At 40.9% G+C, this 21,140-nt stretch overlaps 1 protein-coding gene across 7 annotated transcripts in view; it reads left to right on the top strand.

The window, feature by feature from the left end:
* The first annotated feature begins 3,019 nt into the window (after positions 1-3,019).
* Positions 3,020-21,140, top strand: part of tead3b (TEA domain family member 3 b) — a 38,156-nt gene continuing 20,035 nt past the window's right edge. For 3 of the 7 annotated variants that reach the window (XM_029670961.2, XM_029670969.2, XM_029670952.2), the window contains exons 1-3: positions 3,021-3,185; positions 3,490-3,634; positions 17,809-18,058. In XM_029670961.2, the coding sequence (XP_029526821.1) occupies positions 17,935-18,058 (124 nt within the window). In that variant the 5' untranslated portion in view covers positions 3,021-3,185; positions 3,490-3,634; positions 17,809-17,934. Of the gene's footprint in view, positions 3,186-3,489; positions 3,635-13,648; positions 13,708-17,808; positions 18,059-21,140 lie in introns of those variants that run through there. The other 4 variants (XM_029670944.2, XM_029670917.2, XM_029670928.2 and 1 more) reach the window with 3 other exon arrangements.

Here is a 21,140-nt window from a genome sequence, read left to right as displayed (position 1 = left end):
ATGGATTCCCCACTGTCAAGACCAACAGATTTCCATGTGAATATTCTAATATCCGCATAAATAAAAAAAGATGCACATTTTCCCACTCGTGGTGTGTTTCCACCAAACTGATTTGCTGCAGATAAAAATCAGTGTGTGATGACGTAGTGTACACAACATTTCCTTTTCCACTTAAATGTTCATGTACCGAGCAAAAATCGAAAGTTCAATGTGTTTACATTGCATGTTCAACTCGAACGATAGTTTTGTCACAGAATCTGTTGCGTTAAAGAGCTGTGAATATCTGTGAAATATTTGTACATATTTACAGAGTATGGTTTGATTTACGAAATATTCCAATATAATTCACAGATCATAGTTTTATTTGCGAGTTATGTTGAGAACATACATATTTACAGAATAAAGAAACAAATCTCACTCCATTAAGAACCTTGCATTTAGGATGAAAAAAACTTGTGGGTTGAAGATCCTGAGAGCGAGGGGGAAGGTGTGTTCTCTGCCCGAACCTGCTCTGGCAGTTGTCCAAACTCGCAGAGGCAATGAAGCTTGAAAGACTAGGTGTTCTGGACAGATGCAGGGCAACGATGCACAGAGTTCCTCGCTGAATAGTTCTCTCAAGAGTTGCCTAAAGGAAGTGTCCATAGTTAACAGAGCGAGTTAATACTACGACGCTGTTATTTTACCCACACATTTTTGTTGTTGCCTACACTTCACTTGTAATTTTTGGAACACGTTTTCAGGAGCAAACAAACCCTGTACCGCCAAGGCCAACAATCGCAATCATGGGTTTGACCAACAGACGGAGCTATTCTATTGTCGGATGTGAATGCTAGTACATGTTCACAAAAAGCTTTTTAAAAATGTTATGAATTTGAGCATACCTCTAAAGGGTTACATCATGGAGTTTGACACTCTTGAGATGCATAATGACATGCTCGACCTACAGTACCAGTCAAAAGTTTGGACACACTGAATCAATCCAGGTTTTTCCTATATTTTTTACTACTTTCTACATTGTAGAATAATAGTGAAGACCTCAAAACTATGAAATAACACACATGGAATCATGGAATCACCAAAAGTATATTTCAGATTTGAGATTCTTCACAGTAACCACTTTTTGCCTTGACAGCTTTGGACACGCTTGGCATTCTCTCAACCAGCTTCATGAGGTAGTCACCTGGAATGCATTTCAATTAACAGCTGTGCCTTGTTATAAGTTAATTTGTGGAATTTCTTTCCTTCTTAATGCGTGTGAGCCATTCAGTTGTGTTGTGACAAGGTAGGGGTGGTATACAGAAGACTATTTGGTAAAAGACCAAGTTCATATTATGGTAAGAACAGCTCAAATAAGCAAAGAGAAACAACAGTCCATCATTACTTTAAGACATGAAGGTCAATCAATCTGGAACATTTCAAGATCTTTTAAAGTTTCTTCAAATGCAGTCTCAAAAACCATCAAGTGCTATGATGAAACTGGTTCTCATGAGGACCGCCACAGAAAGGAAGACCCAGAGTTTCCTCTGCTGCAGAGGATAAGTTCATTATATTTACCAGCCTCAGAAATTGCAGCCCAAATAAAAGCTTCACAGAGTTCAAGTAACAGACGCATCTCAAAATCAACTGTTCATAGGAGATTGCATGGATCAGACCTTCATGGTCAAATTGCGGCAAAGAAACAACTACTAAAAGGACACCAATAATAAGAAGAGACTTACTTGGGCCAAGAAACACGAACAATGGACATTAGACCGGTGGAACTCTGTCCTTTCGTCTGATGAGTCCAAATCTGGGATTTTTGGTTCCAACCGCTGTGTCTTTGTGAGATGCAGAGTAGGTGAACGGATGATCTCCGCATGTGTGGTTCCCACCGTGATGCATGGAGGAGGAGGTGTGATGTGTGGGGGTGCTTTGCTGGTGACACTGTCAGTATTTATTCGGAATGCAAGGCACACTTAACCAGCATGGCTACCACAGCATTCTGCAGTGATATGACATCCCATCTGGTTTGCACTTAGTGGGACTTTTTCAACAGGACAATGACCCAACACATCTCCAGGCTATGTAAGGGCTATTTGACCAAGAAGGAGAGTGATGAAGGTCTGCATCATATGGCCTGGCCTCCACAATCACCCGACCTCAACCCTGTTGAGATGGTTTGGGATGAGTTAGACCACAGAGTGAAGTAAAAGCAGCCAACAAGTGATCAGCATGTGGGAACTCCTTCAAGACTGTTAGAAAAGCATTCCATGTGAAGCTGGTTTAGAGAATGCCAAGAGTGTGCAAAGCTGTCATCAAGGCAATGGGTGGCTACTTTGAAGAATCTAAAATATATTTTGATTTGTTTAACACTTTTTTGGTTACTACATGATTCCATGTGTGTTATTTCATAGTTTGTCTTCACTATTATTCTACAATGTAGAAAATAGTCAAAATAAAGAAAAAAAACTAAAGTGAATAGGTGTCCAAACATTTGACTGGTACTGTATATTCGACCTTACTTCAGTGAAATATGTAAATTCCTCAGGAGGAAATATACAGTAATATAATATGTTAATAATGATACTGTTAATTGTCTGTGCACATTTTTGTGATAATTATAACAATAATATCAGAATTATACTTTTAGGCCTATTATTATTATTATTACTTTTTGAAATGTAGCCTACGGGTTCTCATTTAACACACATAACTTTCTATTCACATCTATTCCACTTGCTTTATAATACAGCAAGTTTCACACCAAGCAATACAAGTCATCCTGTGATCTTAGCTGTTTAAAAAAATTAAATACATTTTACTGCGTTGGTCATTTCAAGTGGCACAGCCAGAGAACAAAAGGCAACTTCAACGAATAATCCTCTCTTGATAAGACTTCTCTGAAATCGTCTCCCGTAGGATCGAAACCCCGTACCGTATTTTCAAAATCGTGGGGGGAGATTTCAATAAAGTCACTGCCCCCAAGTATGTTGATTGACGTTACCCAATGGCTCCTCCCTGAAATATTTTTTTCTTCGTTTTCCAGTGTAGTGCGTTGATTTCATACCAAAGTCATACCTAACATTCCACTTACACTGTCAAACCAGGATAAATATTATTGAAAACGATAATGCGGCCAAAAATTAAGTACCAAAATGAGTAAATTACCTTCGCTTTTGTCAGGAGGGGTGACTACCAAATAAAAGGTGAGTAACCATTAATTTGTTCCCTTTGTTTAAGCGCTTTCGGTGAAGTTTTCATGCTGCGCTCGGTGAAGTTTTCAGATCATTGTCATTTTTTGCATTTTTCCGTGGAACTCCCTGCGTTGGGAGGGAATACAAGAATAAGGGATTGATCGCCTATATTGTGTGTGACTTTCTCTGTGTGCAGGAAATCTTTGCTAAGCTTTTAACTATATTGACCATATTCACTGACAATAATAAGCCATTAGTATTGCTTCTTTGTCAATACTATGGGACAACGACCATGTTTCCTTTCTTTTTCGTACAGCTGCTTGGATCTGGACCACTTTCCTCCAAACTTGTTCTCCAGAAGAATCAAGTGGTTATATACCCAAGAATTGACAGACAGTGAAAGGCAAATTGGAGGAATACATAACTCGACATTTTACGCGCTGTTTTGCTGCACCCCATAGGTAAGTGAATCACCGAATTTGGTAACATCGTGTCCAAGGAAAGATACGACCCCCCCAACCAATTTATAGAAGTTTAGATTTACGTAGGTCTAAAAAAAAATAAGTTTATTTCATATTATTCTTTATCATATTACAGTAATATGTTATGTGTTCAATGGATGTTTACCTTTTTTTGTTTTACCAGAAAATGGCAACACTGACAAAACAAATCTGTTTCAATCAGTTTCACGCAAAACAGATACGCTGTTGGTCTTGCTACAATTTGTCATGGTGGTTTATGCGTATTAATATATGTATAAATACAACAGAGAGAACATGAAGCCATCGTAACTTCAGTACGCACACCACTGTAGCCTCTATACTGTTGTTTACGAAATGTTCAGATTTACTTAGGACACTTGGAAATGGTTTATTTTTCATTGTCCAATCAGTCCTCTGACTGTATTCCCTATGATGAAGAGAAACAGTCTGTTTTTATTTTAATATGTCCTAATGAATGTTGTATTATTCCTTTGTGTGTATCCCTTACTGAATAATAGTTCAACAGACAAATTAGTGCAGATTTTTAAATCAACAATTTTCGCATTAGCCAACTATTTAAACAATACCGGTTTCTTTCAACCTTTCTTTTATATGGGTAAATCATGTATAAGTAAGGGTTTTGTACTTTCTTTGAGTTGTGGATCCTTCTTGATCTTCTCCACAGGAGCCAGTGATGTTTCACCGGAAATCTTTACTTAAATATTTAATCCTTATATTAGCATTTAAAATGGATGGATCTGTGTGCATTTAATTGTATATCTTCATGAAACACCTGTTCATGGTGTGCTATTGGTTACGCTTGGGAAAACAGACCATTCTTGCTCCAAATGCTTTCCTTATTAGAGAAATACAAAAAAAGTGTGATGCTTTGCAAGGTTTATCATTTTTAATCTCTCTTAACCACCCTGTAAAACAAGTGTACACAACAATGTTACAGTCCAGTCAATGCCATTCAACAGGTAGAACAATATAATGTCTTTCAGGTTCATCACTAAGTACTGTTAGTAGACCAGCCAGAAAAGCCTGTTTAGGGTTGAGATTATAGACATTTAGGGTTACATTCAAATGGTAAACAAGCCATTCATGTTTACTCCACTGTAAAGATAAGAGTCAGTCATCATTTCGTCAAACTATGAAACAATATGTCGTTCTGCCCCTGAACAAGGCAGTTAACCCACAGTTCCTAGGTAGGCCCTCATTGTAAATAACAATTTGCCTAGTTAAATAAATGTTAAATTTAAATTAAAAAAACATTTGAAAAAATAAAAAAGTTAAAAGAAATAAGAGAGAAAGTCACACACACAAAAAAATAAAACCTATTTAGAATCACACCAAATCACAATTTACGTTAGTTTATAATTGACATAATTGATCCATACAAACACTAGCCCCAGGTCATCTGCCCAACTGTAAATCTTTCAGACGGACTCAGTAGTTTCGCTAAGTTGTTGAAGCACTGCAGGCACTCCTGGTTGCAGCTGCACATTCTCTGACTCTCGAAGAGATAGACCAATGTTTGCCTATAACAGTCTCCCGTAACGATTGAAGCTAACATATGGTATTTGGTTGATAATGTGATACAAGTGTTGTCAATTAGAATGAGTATGCTATAGATAATGTAAGGGTAATATGTGATGTCTATATTGTGGCAATATGAGTTTCAGTATAGGGTAACAGTACTGACTGAGGTACATAGGCGAAACAGGTAGTTGAGTTGACATTGTTGGAATTGTTTATACCCGAAAATAGGTTGTACTTCTAATAGTGCAGCCTGTTTTGTATCATATTTTTGTGCAACCAAACAAAGAAGCATGCAGGCTTAGATAGTATTGGACATTTCAGGAATGACTGAAATTTAAGGATCTATATGCACAATACGTTAAACTGTTTATGAATTTAAAAAAAAAGGTTGCCATTAATTTCTACACTTTTACTGCCAAAACATGCCGTTAGTTTTACAAGTACGTCGTGGAATTAAACCAGGGGAATAGACTCCTGTCTATCTATTTTTATTCTGTTTGGGTGGTCCGTAAAAAAAAAAACAGAACCCATCAGACCATACTTTGAAGTTACACATTGTTGATGTCCTGTGTTGGAAGTATAGTACCTTCCAACATAAACATTTGGGAGACTAAAGATGAATCACACTTAGATGGAATCCACAGTAGGGGGGGGGGGTGGAAACAGCGCCACTGGCCATCCCCAGCACCTTTATTATTGTTTTGTTGCCGAGTTGAGGAGCACCGTGCAGCATGGTAAAAAAAAAATGGCTTTGCCCTCTGTTATCGTGTGCAGTGATGGAGGTGTTTGTCGTGTTTGCAGTAACTCTGTTGTTGTAATATGGCAAACGGACGTGGCTGTTTCTCCTTTAAGGATTCTAGCTTAAAAAAATATGTCATCGTCAGTAGGGGCAACAGTGCCACTGTCTGCCCCACGGCCGTCGTTATTGTTTTTGTTTTTGTTTTGTTTGACGAAGCAGGGGTGGGGGGGCATTGGCGCGGTAAAAAAAGGTTAAAAGAAAAAAGATTGCACTACATATGCTGCTGTTCTATCACGCGTGCAATGATATCAGAGGAGGGGGGGGGGGGGAACTGTACCCTTTAATATCTACAAAGCTGGGCCAATTTACTTTCTCTCTGAAAATGTGGAAATTGTGTGCATGTGAAAAACAAAAGAAAGCAGTGAAAGTAGCCTTTGTGAATGAAGGTACTCTAATATTAGGTTGTGATGAGGTTGTGATGGAGTAATGACGAGAGGGTAAATCTGGGAAGGATCAATATTCTGCTGCTCTGACAGATTCTCCTGCCGTCCTCAGTGTGTTTATGCAACATGCATGTAGCAGACTAGCGCTATGCTCTGCTCTGCTCTCAGTCCCAACACAATCAGCTCTTTCTCAAACAAATTGCAACACTGCAACTCATACTCGGGAGTTTCTCTGTGGGCTAAGTATATTTTGTTTATGCCTGGCAGCTTTACTTGTAACGCAAAGGCCATAGCTGTCTGCCTGCTCTAATGCTTTATTTGAACAATATTCTTTTAAAGTGGGTAGTTTATCTTCTGGTCTCCCTAGCTGTAGTTCCCCAGGCCATCGGTACAAACAATAATTTCATTAACCTGTTCCATCCCAGCTTAGTGTACGTACGGGCACTGGGCAGGGGCTTTTATTTCAGGACAGAAAGGGTAATAAGACAGTCAAGTGCAGATGTGAACTTACAACACCTTTTTCCAAAGCTAATAATATAGGTTGATGAAGTCGAAAGTGCAATTTAGGAAAACTTTAGAAACTCTGGGTGGTTCGAGCCCTGAATGCTGATTTGGCTGACAGCCATGGTATGTTTAAGCAATAAAGGCCCAAGGGGGTGTGGTATATGAACAATATACCATGGCTAAGGGCTGTTCTTACGCACGAGGCAACGCGGAGTGCCTGGATACAGCCCTTAGCCGTGTTACATTGGCCATATACCAAACCCCCGAGGTGCCTTATTGCTATTATAAACTTATATACCAACATAATTAGAGCAGTAAAGAATAAATGTTTTGTCATACCCGTATCTGATATATCACGGCTGTCAGCCAATCAGCATTCAGGGCTCGAACCACCCAGTTTATAACAGACAGTATACCTCGGGGGGTTGTGGTATATGGCCAACATAGGGGCTGTGTCCAAGCACTCGTTGCGTTGTGCTTAAGAAGAGCCATTAGGCTGTGGTATATTGGCCATATATTGCTTAATTATAACACAGCTACTATCCAGGCATTGACTCGGACCTTCATCCATTGTGCATTGGCATGGCATGGATAATAAATGTGTCCCTCTCTTTAACAATGTAATTAGGGAATGTTTTTTTTAAATGTTGCCACCACTGTGGTTTTCATGGTCGTGAATAAAATGGTCTATTTGGTGTACTGCAAAAAAACATCAGAGTGACAAGCCTATAATATTTTTAAGGATTCCAAAATTCTACTTGTAAGTAGGCCTACTGTTAAAATGTGTCATTTATCTGACTGGGTTAATTGCTCTTCAGATTATATTATCTTATGTCAGACAGCATATCATTTTAAATGTTTACATTTTGTATACCATCCATTTCCTATTTTCAAACATACTTTCCTTTAAAATACTATATATGTTTGGTGTTTGTGCTGGAGAGTGCTAGAAACAACCCAGCATATCTTCACTGGCCATATGAGAGCAACTTCACTGGTTTGTGCTAAAAACCCATCAGAAGACCGGCTAATGAGCGCTGCCCATTTTGTGCAGACGTTGGTTGCCTTTTTAGCACCATTGCCAGAAGTGGTCTTCCAAATGGTGGCCACATACCCCAGAGGTCTGAACAAATACCACTTGTGACTGTTGCAGACACACAGAGAGAGCCTCAGAGAGAGCCTCAGAGAGAGCCTCAGAGAGCCTCAGAGAGAGCCTCAGAGAGATCTGGCCTTCACAACATATGAGTATAATATTTAACTCAAGCACACATAAAAAATATTCATTTGGGTAATATTTCATTTATAGCCATGTACAATACACTTTAATGTGGTTCTAAGGCATTGTTAGATTTGTCTTAAGCATATGTAATGCTATCCTTATTTCCAGGATCAGAGTCAATGCACCCCTTAAGCAATTACCATGTCTTAGCCTAATTAGAATACCATGAATAAACCTTTGATTAACATTAATGCATTGAGTGCATGGGCTTGTTTACATGTTCTCCTAATGTAGTAAGGCCCTAACTAACAGATACGACTTCTGGCCTCCCTGACTGCTCAAGGGAGGAGCTTGGGAGTGGCCTAGAACAGTATAGTCTTTGTGTCCATTTTTTCCCAAATGGCTTAACTTTTCAGTTGCTCTTGTTGCAACCAACTGTTGATAGTGATGAACTTCACAAACGAACCCTCTATTGTATCGAGAGAATGACAACACAACTCTGTGGGCTCATGCTTTATGCAGCAGTAAACAGGAAGTATATTTGTTAGTTTGTGTCTCTAGGTGGTGTCCATTATCAATGATGGCGGCAACAAACCAGGCCTGGCCTTCTGGGATCCTGTCTTATGACGGATGTAGTGGGCATCGTGTTGGAGTGGTGCTCCAATGACTTAAAAGGGGCACTCGTATGAAGCCTCGCTCTTAATCCCTGCCTTTAGAGTGGGGAGTTGGAGGACGACCTCTCCAAAACCAAACCACACACTTACTGAAGAATTTAGAGCGTACTAAGCATCATACACATCTAAAAGTGTTGTGTAAAGTATCAACCGGGCTTCTTATGCTTTGTCTGTTAAATGAGTTGTAGGCTACACAATGACTGTGAATTCATTTTGAAAGGATGATCGCCTCTGGGTTTTGGGTTCAAAAGTTAGTTCCTTCATAAACATTTTTTAAATGTATATATATATATATATTTTTTTTTAAACTTTCCTGACCTCATTTTTCTTGCCATGCAACAAGTACCACATATAGATGATCCTTTATCACCAGGCTATATGAGTAACTGTATAAGCTTTGCGCACGTCTTAACGGTTTCACAGATTAAGGCACCAAACCGCTGGCCTCACCACAGAGTGAACAACTCAGGCGAGGAGGAGAGGATGACTGCTCTGCAACGCTCCCTGGAAAATGTCTGATTAAACTGCTGAATCAGGCTGTAAAATAAGCAGTCTGGCGCGCTCTCCGCTTTGTGTCAGTCTTTCCTCTGTTGGTCGGCTGGATTAAAGCTGTACTCCATGGAGCTGTGAGATGCTGGGGTAGAACCTAGTCTGCAGGGTCTGTGTTGTAGGAGGACATGGATTAGTAAATCACCCGCCATTCGGGCCCTGGGTCGATGTTTTATACTAGAAGGAAGACTTTTTTTGATGTCTCATGGCAGATTGGGAAAGTTTCTAACATTTGTTTCTCTTTCTGTCAGACTTGGAAATATTTCAGTTGATTTCAGCCTTTCCAATTCAAACATGCCTTTTTGTGGGTATCCAAATAGAATCAAGCTGCTTAGAGTGCGACTGCCTTACTGACTGAATGTAAGCCCCTCTCTCTTTTTCCTTCTGCCTCCATTTCGCCCTACTCTTTCCTCCTCTCTTTCACTCTCGTTCTACTTCTGTCCTACACTTTCCATCTCTCTCTCCCCTTCTCTAACTTTCTCCCCTTCCCTTTCTCTCCCTCTGCCTCTTGCCGTGTGAGCTGTCGGTCGTCCAGCCCTCCGCTCACTCTCAGCTCTGATTGTTTCCTGAGCGCCGTGCCAGAGAGGAAGTAGGAGGAAGTTATTGGAGGAGCTGGAGAGAATTTATTAGGGGCAAACACAGACCGGGGAGAGGAGGGGGAGGGGGAGCTCCTCTAGTGCTCTGAGATGGGGCTCTCATACACTTGGGAGTCTAGGAGGGGAGGGAGGACTGGCAGTGTCTTGGCCCTCTACCTCAGATTTAAATCTTGATTGCATACTGTAACCCAGTGGTAAAATAAGCTGCATTTGAGTAAAGAGAGAAAGAGCAAGAGTGTGTGTGGGTGCCAGCACGTGTGTGTGTGTGTGTCAGTTGGTCAGGGGTAAGGAACTGTCTCCAGCCCTGTGAGAGAACCGATCTCTTGGCCTGAGTGTATTTAAAAAAACAAAAATCTGTAATCTGACCTTAGAGAGCAGCTGCTCCTTCAATCGCCAAGTCCTGTTGTTCTCCTTGTCAAGTGTGTGTTTGTGAGGCTCTGAGTGTGTGGGTGTCTCAGAGAGAGAGAGAATGTGTGCATCTGTGTATAATTGTGTTTTATAGTAGGCCCTTCAGCCATGATAATGGGATTTTCTTTGGGGTTGTGTGCAGAAAGAGAAACATATTTAAATATGGTGTGCTTATGTGTGTGTTTAGATGGGTGTGTGCAGGGCTTAGGCTAGGGGTTGAGGTCTGCCCTGGGGGGGGTACCTCTCTTGGAGGCCCTCACCAGCAAGGGTCCCAGCTGCAATAGCAGCCCTAACAAAGCCTACATTCTGACAGACAGGAACAATCTGACAAAGACATTATGATATTATAAACAGATGGGAGGAAGACTATGCAGTCCACCAACCTGTACCTGTTTTGTTATTGTTACAGTCCACCAACCTGTACCCGTTTTGTTATTGTTACAGTCCACCAACCTGTACCCATTTTGTTATTGTTACAGTCCACCAACCTGTACCCGTTTTGTTGTTTACAGTCCACCAACATGTACCTGTTTTGTTGTTTACAGTCCACCAACATGTACCTGTTTTGTTGTTACAGTCCACCAACATGTACCTGTTTTGTTATTGTTACAGTCCAAATCTGTACCCGTTTTGTTATTGTTACAGTCCACCAACCTGTACCCATTTTGTTATTGTTACAGTCCAAACCTGTACCCGTCTTGTTATTGTTACAGTCCACCAACATGTACCCATTTTGTTATTGTTAGTCCACCAACATGTACCCGTTTTGTTATTGTTAGTCCACCAACATGTACCCGTTGTGTTATTGTTACAGTCTACCAACATGTACCCATTTTGTTATTGTTAGTCCACCGACATGTACCCATTTTGTTATTGTTAGTCCACTGACATGTACCAGTTTTGTTATTGTTACAGTCCACGTTTTGTTATTGTTACAGTCCACCAACATGTTACCGTTTTGTTATTGTTAGTCCACCAACCTGTACCCGTTTTATTATTGTTACAGTCCACCAACATGTACCAGTTGTTACTTTTACAGACCACTGACATGTACCCGTTTTGTTACTTTGTTTGTTCTAAATCTCTGAGGCTAGGATTAACTTATTGTGTACGGGCATGACGGTGAGAAAAATGCATGAGGTTGAGCGAAATGCATATCTCTTCGGTATGATCCCATTCAATTTCAATGGGACATCTGCTCAGAGTGGGAGTTAGGCTACTTAGCTCTCCAATGCCGTTTGCTTCCTAGTGTCACAGTTGAGTGTTTGTCGGGGGCATTTTACACCGACTTGAAACGACTTCATGTAAAGATGACCTCATTTGATTGACAGCATTGGAGGATGGTGTCTGTCTGAACCCTGGTTTCCTCATCAGTTACACCATTGTCCCAGCTCAATAGGCCAGACTTCTCCCTCTCAGGGGATGTTTAGTCTCTGTAAAACTATTATTTATTTCTGAAATCCATCCTGTTTGTATTGAAGTGCAACATATGAATGAAACGTTACTTTCCCACCACTTTTGGAATGGAACACGGATGACCCCATGTCATAGTGTAGGGTCTGTCATTTTTCACCTCGCCATTGCCCTACTCCACCAATTAAAAGACAAATGGATCATCTTTTGAATGCATCAGGGTGATGTCCTCATTTTATAAAACATTGGTTGAGTGTATAAATCACTGGTTATCCCTCTACAATCGTCCACCCACAGCCAAAATACACACAACCTCTACTTGTTTTCCTGTCTGTGGCCGTCTCTGTGAGGGTTTTCACATGTTGACTGTGGACAGTTAAACGCATAATATAACACACGTACTCTCAGGAGTCACATGGAATTCCTTCCTGTGTTTATACCGACAATTTCCCATAGAAGAAGAGTGGGCCAGGACATATAATGACTCAAACATATTCAGCATTACATGGGATGTATTATTATAAGCAATGCTGGGAACAGTATAGACCAGCAAACCTGCAAAGGGGCCTGTGCAAAGATATGTCAAAGTCCTGAAAATGTAGGATCTTAATTGGATCACTCTTTAGTTTTGAATTTTCTTGCACAGCAAACTTGTAGTGTATTTGAGTTTTAAAAAGGCTTTTAAAGTTTGAAATTTCAGACAAAATGTGTCAACCCCTACAGAAATGTCCAGTAATTAATAATGACACATTCCCTGTTGCTCCAGGATTATTTTCCTGCTGTAGTAAACTGGCTCAAATTAAGATCCTACATCTGTAGCTTTATGAGGCCTGGGAAAACATATGGAGAGGGTTTCTAGGCTGTGAATGGTGGAGTTTGAATGAATGTGCGAGGTGCATAGCTCTCCACTGGTATTTACATTCCTGCTACGGCTGCACAATTAATCGAATTCACATCAAAATCACAATATTGACATGTGCAATTTCCATATCTTAAGAGATATCCATATAACAATATTTTGAACCTCCACTCAGCCGTTTTTAATTTTTAATAGTTTACTCATCTCTCTCTCCCTTTCTCCTATTGGGGCTGCTTTCCACACACACAAAGCCTCACCTCCTGTCACTCAAGCGGCGCAGTTCCTCCTCCCTGCTGTTAGTCACTATAAGTTTGCATGCTGTTCTGTTAGGTTAAATGCAGTCAACAGATCGTTCCAAACAAGAAAAATGCTGCTTTCCACTTTGCTTCTTAATATCATTATATACCCAAGTATTTTGATCTATATCAGAAGCCAAATCACAATATTTGGTAGATAAATTGCAATTAGATTTTTTCCCATATCATGCAGACCCAATTCCTGCTGCACATTAGAATCTGTAGCATGTTGGTCTCAGTCAGGTCTGTGGCTGGACCTACTCCCAGAGAGTCCCAGAGTGTGGGAGGGGAAGTCTGGTTGTCACTAGTTACCACAGCCACAAAGTTAATTGGCCTATTGTAAAAATTCATGGAAACTACAATTTGCTTTTTGGACTAAATTTAAGGTTAGGCATACAGTTAGCAGTGTGGTTAAGGGTAGGGTTGGTTTTAAAATCTGATTTTAAGAAGATAAATTGTAGAAATAGGCTCAGTTTAGCCATTATTATGACTTTGTGGCCGTGTTAACTAGTGACGACCGGGAAGTGTTTGTGTCTCGCCTGACTTTGTATTCAATCTGTTTAGCGTGTCATTCAATCAAGAGGCCTTATCCCATCTGGCAACAGGTGAAATACGCCATTCATCGAAAGTCTATTTGTGTATATGTTTCTGCCTGCTTGTGTGCGTTTATATTTGTGTCCGTATTAGTGTGTGTGCTTGTGTGTGTTTATGTGTGTGTGCATGATGCTAAATCTGTGCTCTCTGTTGTCAGCCTCCCATCACAGATGTGCTGTGTTTCACCCATAAGGAATCAAAGGGCCTTTCTTCTTTGTGAGTAACAGCTGATTTGATATATAGTCTATCTTCTGAGGGTTTTGAATATTTTACATTTGCGGAGCAAATGTTTAGGCGAACCAAACGTGTGCTTACATACACCCTTAAACGAGAAAATATTACCGTTTGTCCACCTTAGCCAGTAGTCACTTGTTAACCCACTGTTCCTAGGCAGTCATTGAAAATAAGAATTAGTTCTTAACTGACTTGCCTAGTTTAAATAAAGGTCAAATCAAATAAATTGTCAGAATTAATCGAGTCGTCTATCGTTGAATCACAACAAACACTTAATTGAAGAATCAAACTGTTGACCAGTCACAGACGAAGGGACGTAGACTTCGGCTTCCAAACTTCAGGTTGCCTCAAGAAAAAAAGTGTGCACGAACAGCCACCCCCCCCAAAACAATTGCCAAAACAAACAAAAAAGGTCATCATATGCACAAACTACTCCAAACTTTTTCAGATGGGAAGCATGCGGATGTCTTAATGTAACCTTACAGATGTAGGATCTTAATTTGGGCCAGTTTACTGCAGCAGGAAAATAATCCTGCAACAACAGGAAATGCAAATATTTATGTGGATTATAATTTAGGGAATTTTTTTGTAGGGGTCGATGTCTAGTCTGACATTTTAAAGTGTAAATTACAAACTTTTGAAGCCTTTTTCAACCTTGAGTACACTACAGGTTTGCATTTCCTGTTGCAGGAAATTCTCAGCAACAAAAGAGTGATCAAATTAAGATCCCACATCTGTATGTACCTAAACTCCTTATGGTTTGGTGTTTTAATAATGTTAACACTGTCTAATAACTAGCATTTAATAGGTTGATTGCTTTGGTCCCAGGAGTTCCCAATTATCGTAGTAGAAATAGCCATAATGTAGCATCTGACATGTTTACTTTGTAAAACCATCGTTGATAGTTAAATACACAATTGCACAGTTGTATGCAAGTATCTCATTTCCGTTTGCTGTGTCATAGACAATTTAGACTTTTCTGCACTGTTTTACTGCATAATATTGAATTACCCAGTAACATAGTGAAACAGTCCATATAATCATAGCGTTGACAATGCCCTCCCTCTTTGGTGGTTAGCGTCAGGCAGCGTCATAGAGAGGCTGTGAGTGTGGTTGTGTCTCTCTCTCGCTCTGTCCATGCTGATGTTGCATTCCAGCAGAAACAATCCTACTGTTCTCCAGACCCCGAAGTGGAAGCCTAAATTGGACAAGCCGCCCCCTCCAATCCCCCCCCCCCCCCTACATGTATCCCTTGGTCTCCAGTCCTTATTTGGGCAGAGACGTTCTGAGCACTGGGCGTCGGGTTGACACAAAAGAGGCAGGAGGAGGAACAGTGAGCGCTCACAGCCCTTTCTTAATAAGGACATGTCTGGAATGTGAGCCTCGCTCTCCATGAGAGCTTCTCTTTCACACACAGCACAGCAGCACCCTACTAAACAGACTCCTATACTATTATAGCCCATTACTCAGGGATCCTGATCGGTACTGTCAAATCCCCATGACAAAACTTAAGAAACTCAGAATCACTCTCACTATTCAACAATCTACTCCTATGATCCTAGCTTGAATGGGAAAGAGACAGCTGTGTCTTCACTACTAGGATACAGCTAGGGATTAACACTGGGACTGCCTCCAAAAAATGTACACACCATTTGGACATACTTGACCCAACATTGCTGGTCTTAAGAGACCCAACACGTAATGGATTCCACTAGATACTTGCATGTGCATTATGCAATATGCACCTACACCTTTCTACTGCAGTGGACGTTGACTGCGGAAGTTTCTGTAGCAGTTTCTGGTCATTGGATCTGCTCATCTGGAGTTGTGTTGGGGTAGATGCATAGCTGCAGCCTGATCTCGGTGGACTTTTACGAGCACTGCTCAAATTCTGCCGTGATCTCCACATTCAGTCGGAGATTTAACACCAACCTTTGTCCTGGGGGGCCCAAAGCTCTCAGGTTTACCTCAATCTCACACTGTCCCTCTACCAGACTTATTAGACTGCTGAACATTTAAACTGACTACCTGCACCTTATTAGCACACACCACACTTTGTTCTTATATCCTCCTAGGGACTTAAAATACATTTCCATTCAAAATCCTATTTTCCCTAACCTTAACCCAAACCCTTAACCAAACCCTTTACCCTTATTGTTGTTGCATTGTCGAGAAGGAACCTGCAAGGAAGCATTTCGTTGGACGGTGTACACCATGTGTATCCCGTACATATAACTAATGAAACTTGAAACTAGGCATTACACTTAAGTTATGGATGTTAGCTAGAAACTAACTCTGCTGTTTGTGACTAGCCTACTGTGTTATATTCAGGCCTAGTCAGACTGGATTGGAGGGTTTTCCCTTCAGGAGGTAGAACTGGTTTTCCGGGCAGTTCTATTTCCCATCATGCTTAGGGAATGAAAAAATGGCAAGTTGCCCATTATTTTGGCTACCATGGCTAGAAAAAAAAAGAGATCTCAGAGACTTTGAAAGAGGGGTTTCAAAAGGAGCGTAGGGGGTTTCAAGTGTGTGTGTGTGTGTGTGTGTCAGTCACCAGATCTCAACCCAATTGAACACTTATGGGAGATTTTGAAGCGGCGCCTGAGGCAGTGTATTACACCAGCATCAACAAAACACCAAATAATGGAATTTCTCATGAAAGAAATGGTGTTGCATCCCTCCAATAGAGTTCCATACACTTGTAGAATCTATGCCACGGCGCATTGAAGCTGTTCTGGCAGCTCGTGGTGGCCCAATGCCCTATTGAGACAGTTTATGTAGGGGTTTCCTTTATTTTGGCAGTTACTTGTACATATTCTTATTGTATTGTATAGAGGGATAAATGGAGAAACAATGCCCGTTTTCTGCATCTTTGGTCTTTTAGTGAAGAAAAAAAAAAAAAAAAACTTTGTACAATGGGGTAGTTGTGATTTTTAGTAAATAATACTTTAGCTTTTCTTTTCACATCTGTCTTAAAGTCCTCCGATTCATATTTCTGAAGTTGCATTGTGGAAGTTGTCAAAACAGCAACTTTAAAATGTGCAACGATGCCCTCGTGAATTTGTTTTACAGAGGAACCTCAAAATGTTCTTGCCACGTGAGGAGTTGAGTTTATACCCATAGGACCATCCCAAGTGGCCTTCCCCATATTTGTCCAATATGTGTATTTTTGTCAACAACTGCACAATTTCAGATATATAAAACACACGCATCCTGGAATAATGGATACTTCAGGGACGCTCGTTTCAGAAACAATACAATGCCGAAGAGGCAGCTTGAAAAATACTTAAGATCTCGGCCTGCTCTTTAGTCATGAGCCAACCACATTTGGACACAGTCCCCTAACCACAATAATTCTTTGAGGCCACTGCTGATTAGTGTGCTCTTTACACTAGGTTTTTATAGAATAGCTTGAATTCATTTGGCAATTTTAGAGACAAAGGCTAGGAAATGGTAATAATTAGTGGCTGTATCGTTTATTTATACAGATTTTATGATTTCAATGAAAACAGACAGCCGAGACCAAATGAGCCTACTTTATAAGGCAGAATTTGAAATGCACTTGCCAGCTAATGGTGATGGTGATTGTGTCGACAAGGATTACAACATACCTTTCTCATACTTTTTCGTAATGAAAGTACCAAAAAAAAGTATGAATCTGAATGCCTCACTACTGTAATTCACTCTGGATAAGAGTGCAAGCTCTATATCTATTTCTATGGGCACAAGCACTGTTCACGACACAAACTGTTCACACCCCTCTTGTTGGCGTAGAGAACATTTTCCAGGTTTAAAGCTTATTTCCTGCAATTCTACACTTTTTGTCATGGGGATCAGAGAAAATATTGCTGTTTTTAAGCTACTTTTCTTGCAGTTCTCTACTTTTTGCCTTGTCTAATGTGTACTCATGTGATATTTTAATGACAAACATTACAACAAAATCTATGGGCTAAAAACAAAATTGCACCTTGTGCATTCTACTATTACAACTTTCAAGAGTAGGAAAGCTGGACTGAGTTCCTCTTTTTTGTGTGTGGGGGGCTAAATGACTAAATTTTTAATGAAGGTCTCTCTCTCTCCCAGATCCTCTGACTGTGGGGCTCGGGGTCGGGCCCAGGGTGAGCCGCCACCATTGCTTCCAACGAGTGGAGTGCCAACGGTAGCCCGGGGGATGGGCTGGACGAGGGGAACGATGAGCTGGACAAGGCCATGGACGGGGACGCCGAGGGGGTGTGGAGCCCAGACATAGAGCAGAGCTTCCAGGAGGCCCTGGCCATCTACCCCCCCTGTGGACGGAGGAAAATCATCCTCTCAGACGAAGGCAAGATGTACGGTGAGTAAAAACATACGCACTGTAAATTTTTTTTATGATAATGTTTTTCATCAGTCGTCGTCAACCAAACCAGATTCAGTAGTTTGTCTAGTTATACCTAACATAATTAATTTAAGCTTTTAGATACAGAGCTAAGTCATTTATGTACTTCTGTACTATTTGGTGTGTAACAGTATAACTTCCGTCCCTCTACTCGCCCCTACCTGGGCTCGAACCAGGGACCCTCTGCACACATCAACAACTGACACCCATGAAGCATTGTTACCCATCGCTATTAGCGCGCACCACCGCTAACTAGCTAGCCATTTCACATCAGTTACAGGTGCGCGCACGCGCACACACCAAACTTAGTCCACGTGTTAATTTGGCCTGCATCCCTTTCTGGCTCATTCATTGAAAACGCCTGTGGCTCAATGTGTTTGGATCCCATTCCCTTCTGGAGTGAGGGAGGGAAAACACCTCAGCAGTTTGTAGTCTATAGAAAGAAACATGTTTCTTTGATGTTCATTATTACTGTTAATGGATATTTTTTTCATCATTCTGATCACCACAGAAAGCTGTCATGTTAAGGCTCTAGTTGTTCTTGCACAATCCATTAGGCAAAGAAAGCTAAGTTTCCCGCCCCTCCCATGCGATTGTGTCATAGGCTAAGATGTAGCCTATTTTCTTCTGAGAGTGCTCTACAGAACAAGTCTGAGCTTGTCTTCCACTGACCCAGGGGCTGGTTCTTCCAGTCATACTAGAACACAGCAGTGGAGCTGAGCTACCCAGAAGACACAAGAGGCAGCTCCCCTCAGTTTGGTTTTCACCTGGCTTTCCTTAGAGCTCCAAACTGGTTCTTTCATCACCTGTCTGTGCCGTCTCCAGCTATGCCACCCATCATGTATTGCTCTTCTCTTCCTCATCTGCAGAACAGTACATCTGCAGCCTACTGTGAATTAGGAAAGTGACAAAACCCAGTGGTGTAAACATACTTGAAAGTACTATGAAGTACTTTTTTGGGGTATTATTTATATATTTTTCCAACTTTTAATTTTACTTCACTACACTCCTAAATAAAATATACTTTTTACTCCCTACATTTTCCCTGACACCCAAAAGTACTCGTTACATTTTGACAGGAAAATTGTCTGGTTTTCTTAATATAAGGAATTTTAAAATTATTTATACTTTTACTTTTGAACTTAAGTACATTTTAGCAATTACATTTACTTTTGATACTTAAGTATATTTTAAACCAAATATATATTTTTTTAACTTTTACTCAAGTAGTATATTACTGGGTGACTTTCACTTTTACTCCAGTCATTTTCAGTTAAGGTATCTTTCCTTTTATTCAAGTATGACAATTTAGTACTTTTTCCACCACTGGCAAAACCTGCTCTCTGCTTTTGCAGCAAAACCAAGTGCCATTCATTAGACTCATGTCAGTCTAACACTAAGGTGCTTCTTACAATAAGTAGTCATGCTCACCTGGTGTCAAGAGTAGCTTTTGCTGCTTCTTGAACCAGTTGGACAGCATTGCAATGATTATCTCAACACCATAAATCAAACCATGGAAACAAAAAAACACTGCAAAAAGCGGTTGAATCCTTCACAAGGTCCTATAGGGGTCTAAGCTATTTCCTCCACCAGTATGTTCATTAAAATCGTAGGTGGAGAGAGCGCAATTTAGGTGCTGAATTCCTCTGCATCCAGATGGAGGAATTGGCAAGTTGCTGAGTCGAATCGTGAAAGATCCAGGTGTTCGAAACGGGCTGCATTTTGTCTTAAGTTATTTTGATCTCCCACTCTCTCCCTCTGATGGGCGAGGAAGAAGGAAAAAAGAGGGCCTCGGCAGGCTGGGCCGGTTTGAATCAGACAGCCAAGGAGGACCTAAAAGCAAATTTAAATGTGAAATTGTCAGGAAATGCATGGGGCACGGGCTGAGATGAGGCTTATTCAGGGGGTTTGACTTCACATTCTCCTCACAAAACATTGTTCCCCAAACCAAAAGATGTTATGTTCACCAGCATGATGTCGGCCGGGTCTCCTCCTCAAGTCCAGTTGTGCAAGTCCTTTAATTATTGTTAATGTCTCAAAGTTTAATCAAAGCCTGTACCGTCAACCTTTTTAAATCCACCATTGACTTCTATCAGAAAGTATTTCAAGACTATATATTTAGGGGATTATTTTCATGACTCCGTTGTTTTTCTGTCCTTGCTGTTGTAAAATGGAATGTTTTCGCATGCGTCTGTCAGGAATCTAATTCTTTGGGATCTGAGAGATTTTAAATGTTCGTGGATAGACACGCACATACCTCAGATGACTCAGCTGCTATGCTGCTGTGCTAGCTGCGTTTCTGCGCTGTTTCAGAGAACATGGAGAACATACCAGTATCATAGGCTAAGCTGGCTGGGATCTAAACAAGGCCAGAGCTCTGATTAGCTCGCCTCTCCAGGCGGGATGTGGTGTTGAGTCTGCCACCAGTTCCATTTACATCATTTCAACTATATCTGATTTGACTGGATGGCTAGCTAGCTTATGAGCGTATTCAGTGACCTGGCTATATGTCAGAGGGACCTGCGGCTAAATGCCATTTCATATTTGGCTTACTTGGTGAGAGGTTCTTGGAATATGAACGGACCAGTTTAGCACCACTTCCATGTGTCTGTGAATTTGTTTATGTATGGCCTATTAGTGATAATGCATTTATTGCAGTGCAGTTTGCTCTGACCACATTGCCATGTTTTGACCTGTCTGTCTATTGACCTTCCCCTTGAGTCTATTGAAGAAGAGACTTTAATGGGAAAACAAGATGGCAGCCCCTCTCCTGGTTTGGCAGGACAGTGAGTGTTCAGAGCCTGTAGCTCAATATTGTTCGTCAGAGAACGAGCACAACAGAAGTGGCAGGTCAACCCCACAGTGTGTTTCCTCTCTTCGCAGCACAGTGTCAGGACCCCCAGTAGAGGTCAAAAACAGCGCCTGCTTTTTTCCAGTGCAGTAAACACCCTATCCAGTCATCTGAGGCCCTTCTGGCAGCGCCGAGGCATGCCCCCGTCCCTGAAGAAGCCTTCTCACAAGGCGATGACCTCAGACATCT

The sequence above is a fragment of the Oncorhynchus nerka genome, linkage group LG2, assembly GCF_034236695.1.
Source record: "Oncorhynchus nerka isolate Pitt River linkage group LG2, Oner_Uvic_2.0, whole genome shotgun sequence".
NCBI classification, from domain to species: Eukaryota; Metazoa; Chordata; class Actinopteri; order Salmoniformes; family Salmonidae; genus Oncorhynchus; species Oncorhynchus nerka.
This window is presented reverse-complemented; position numbering and strand designations above follow the sequence as displayed.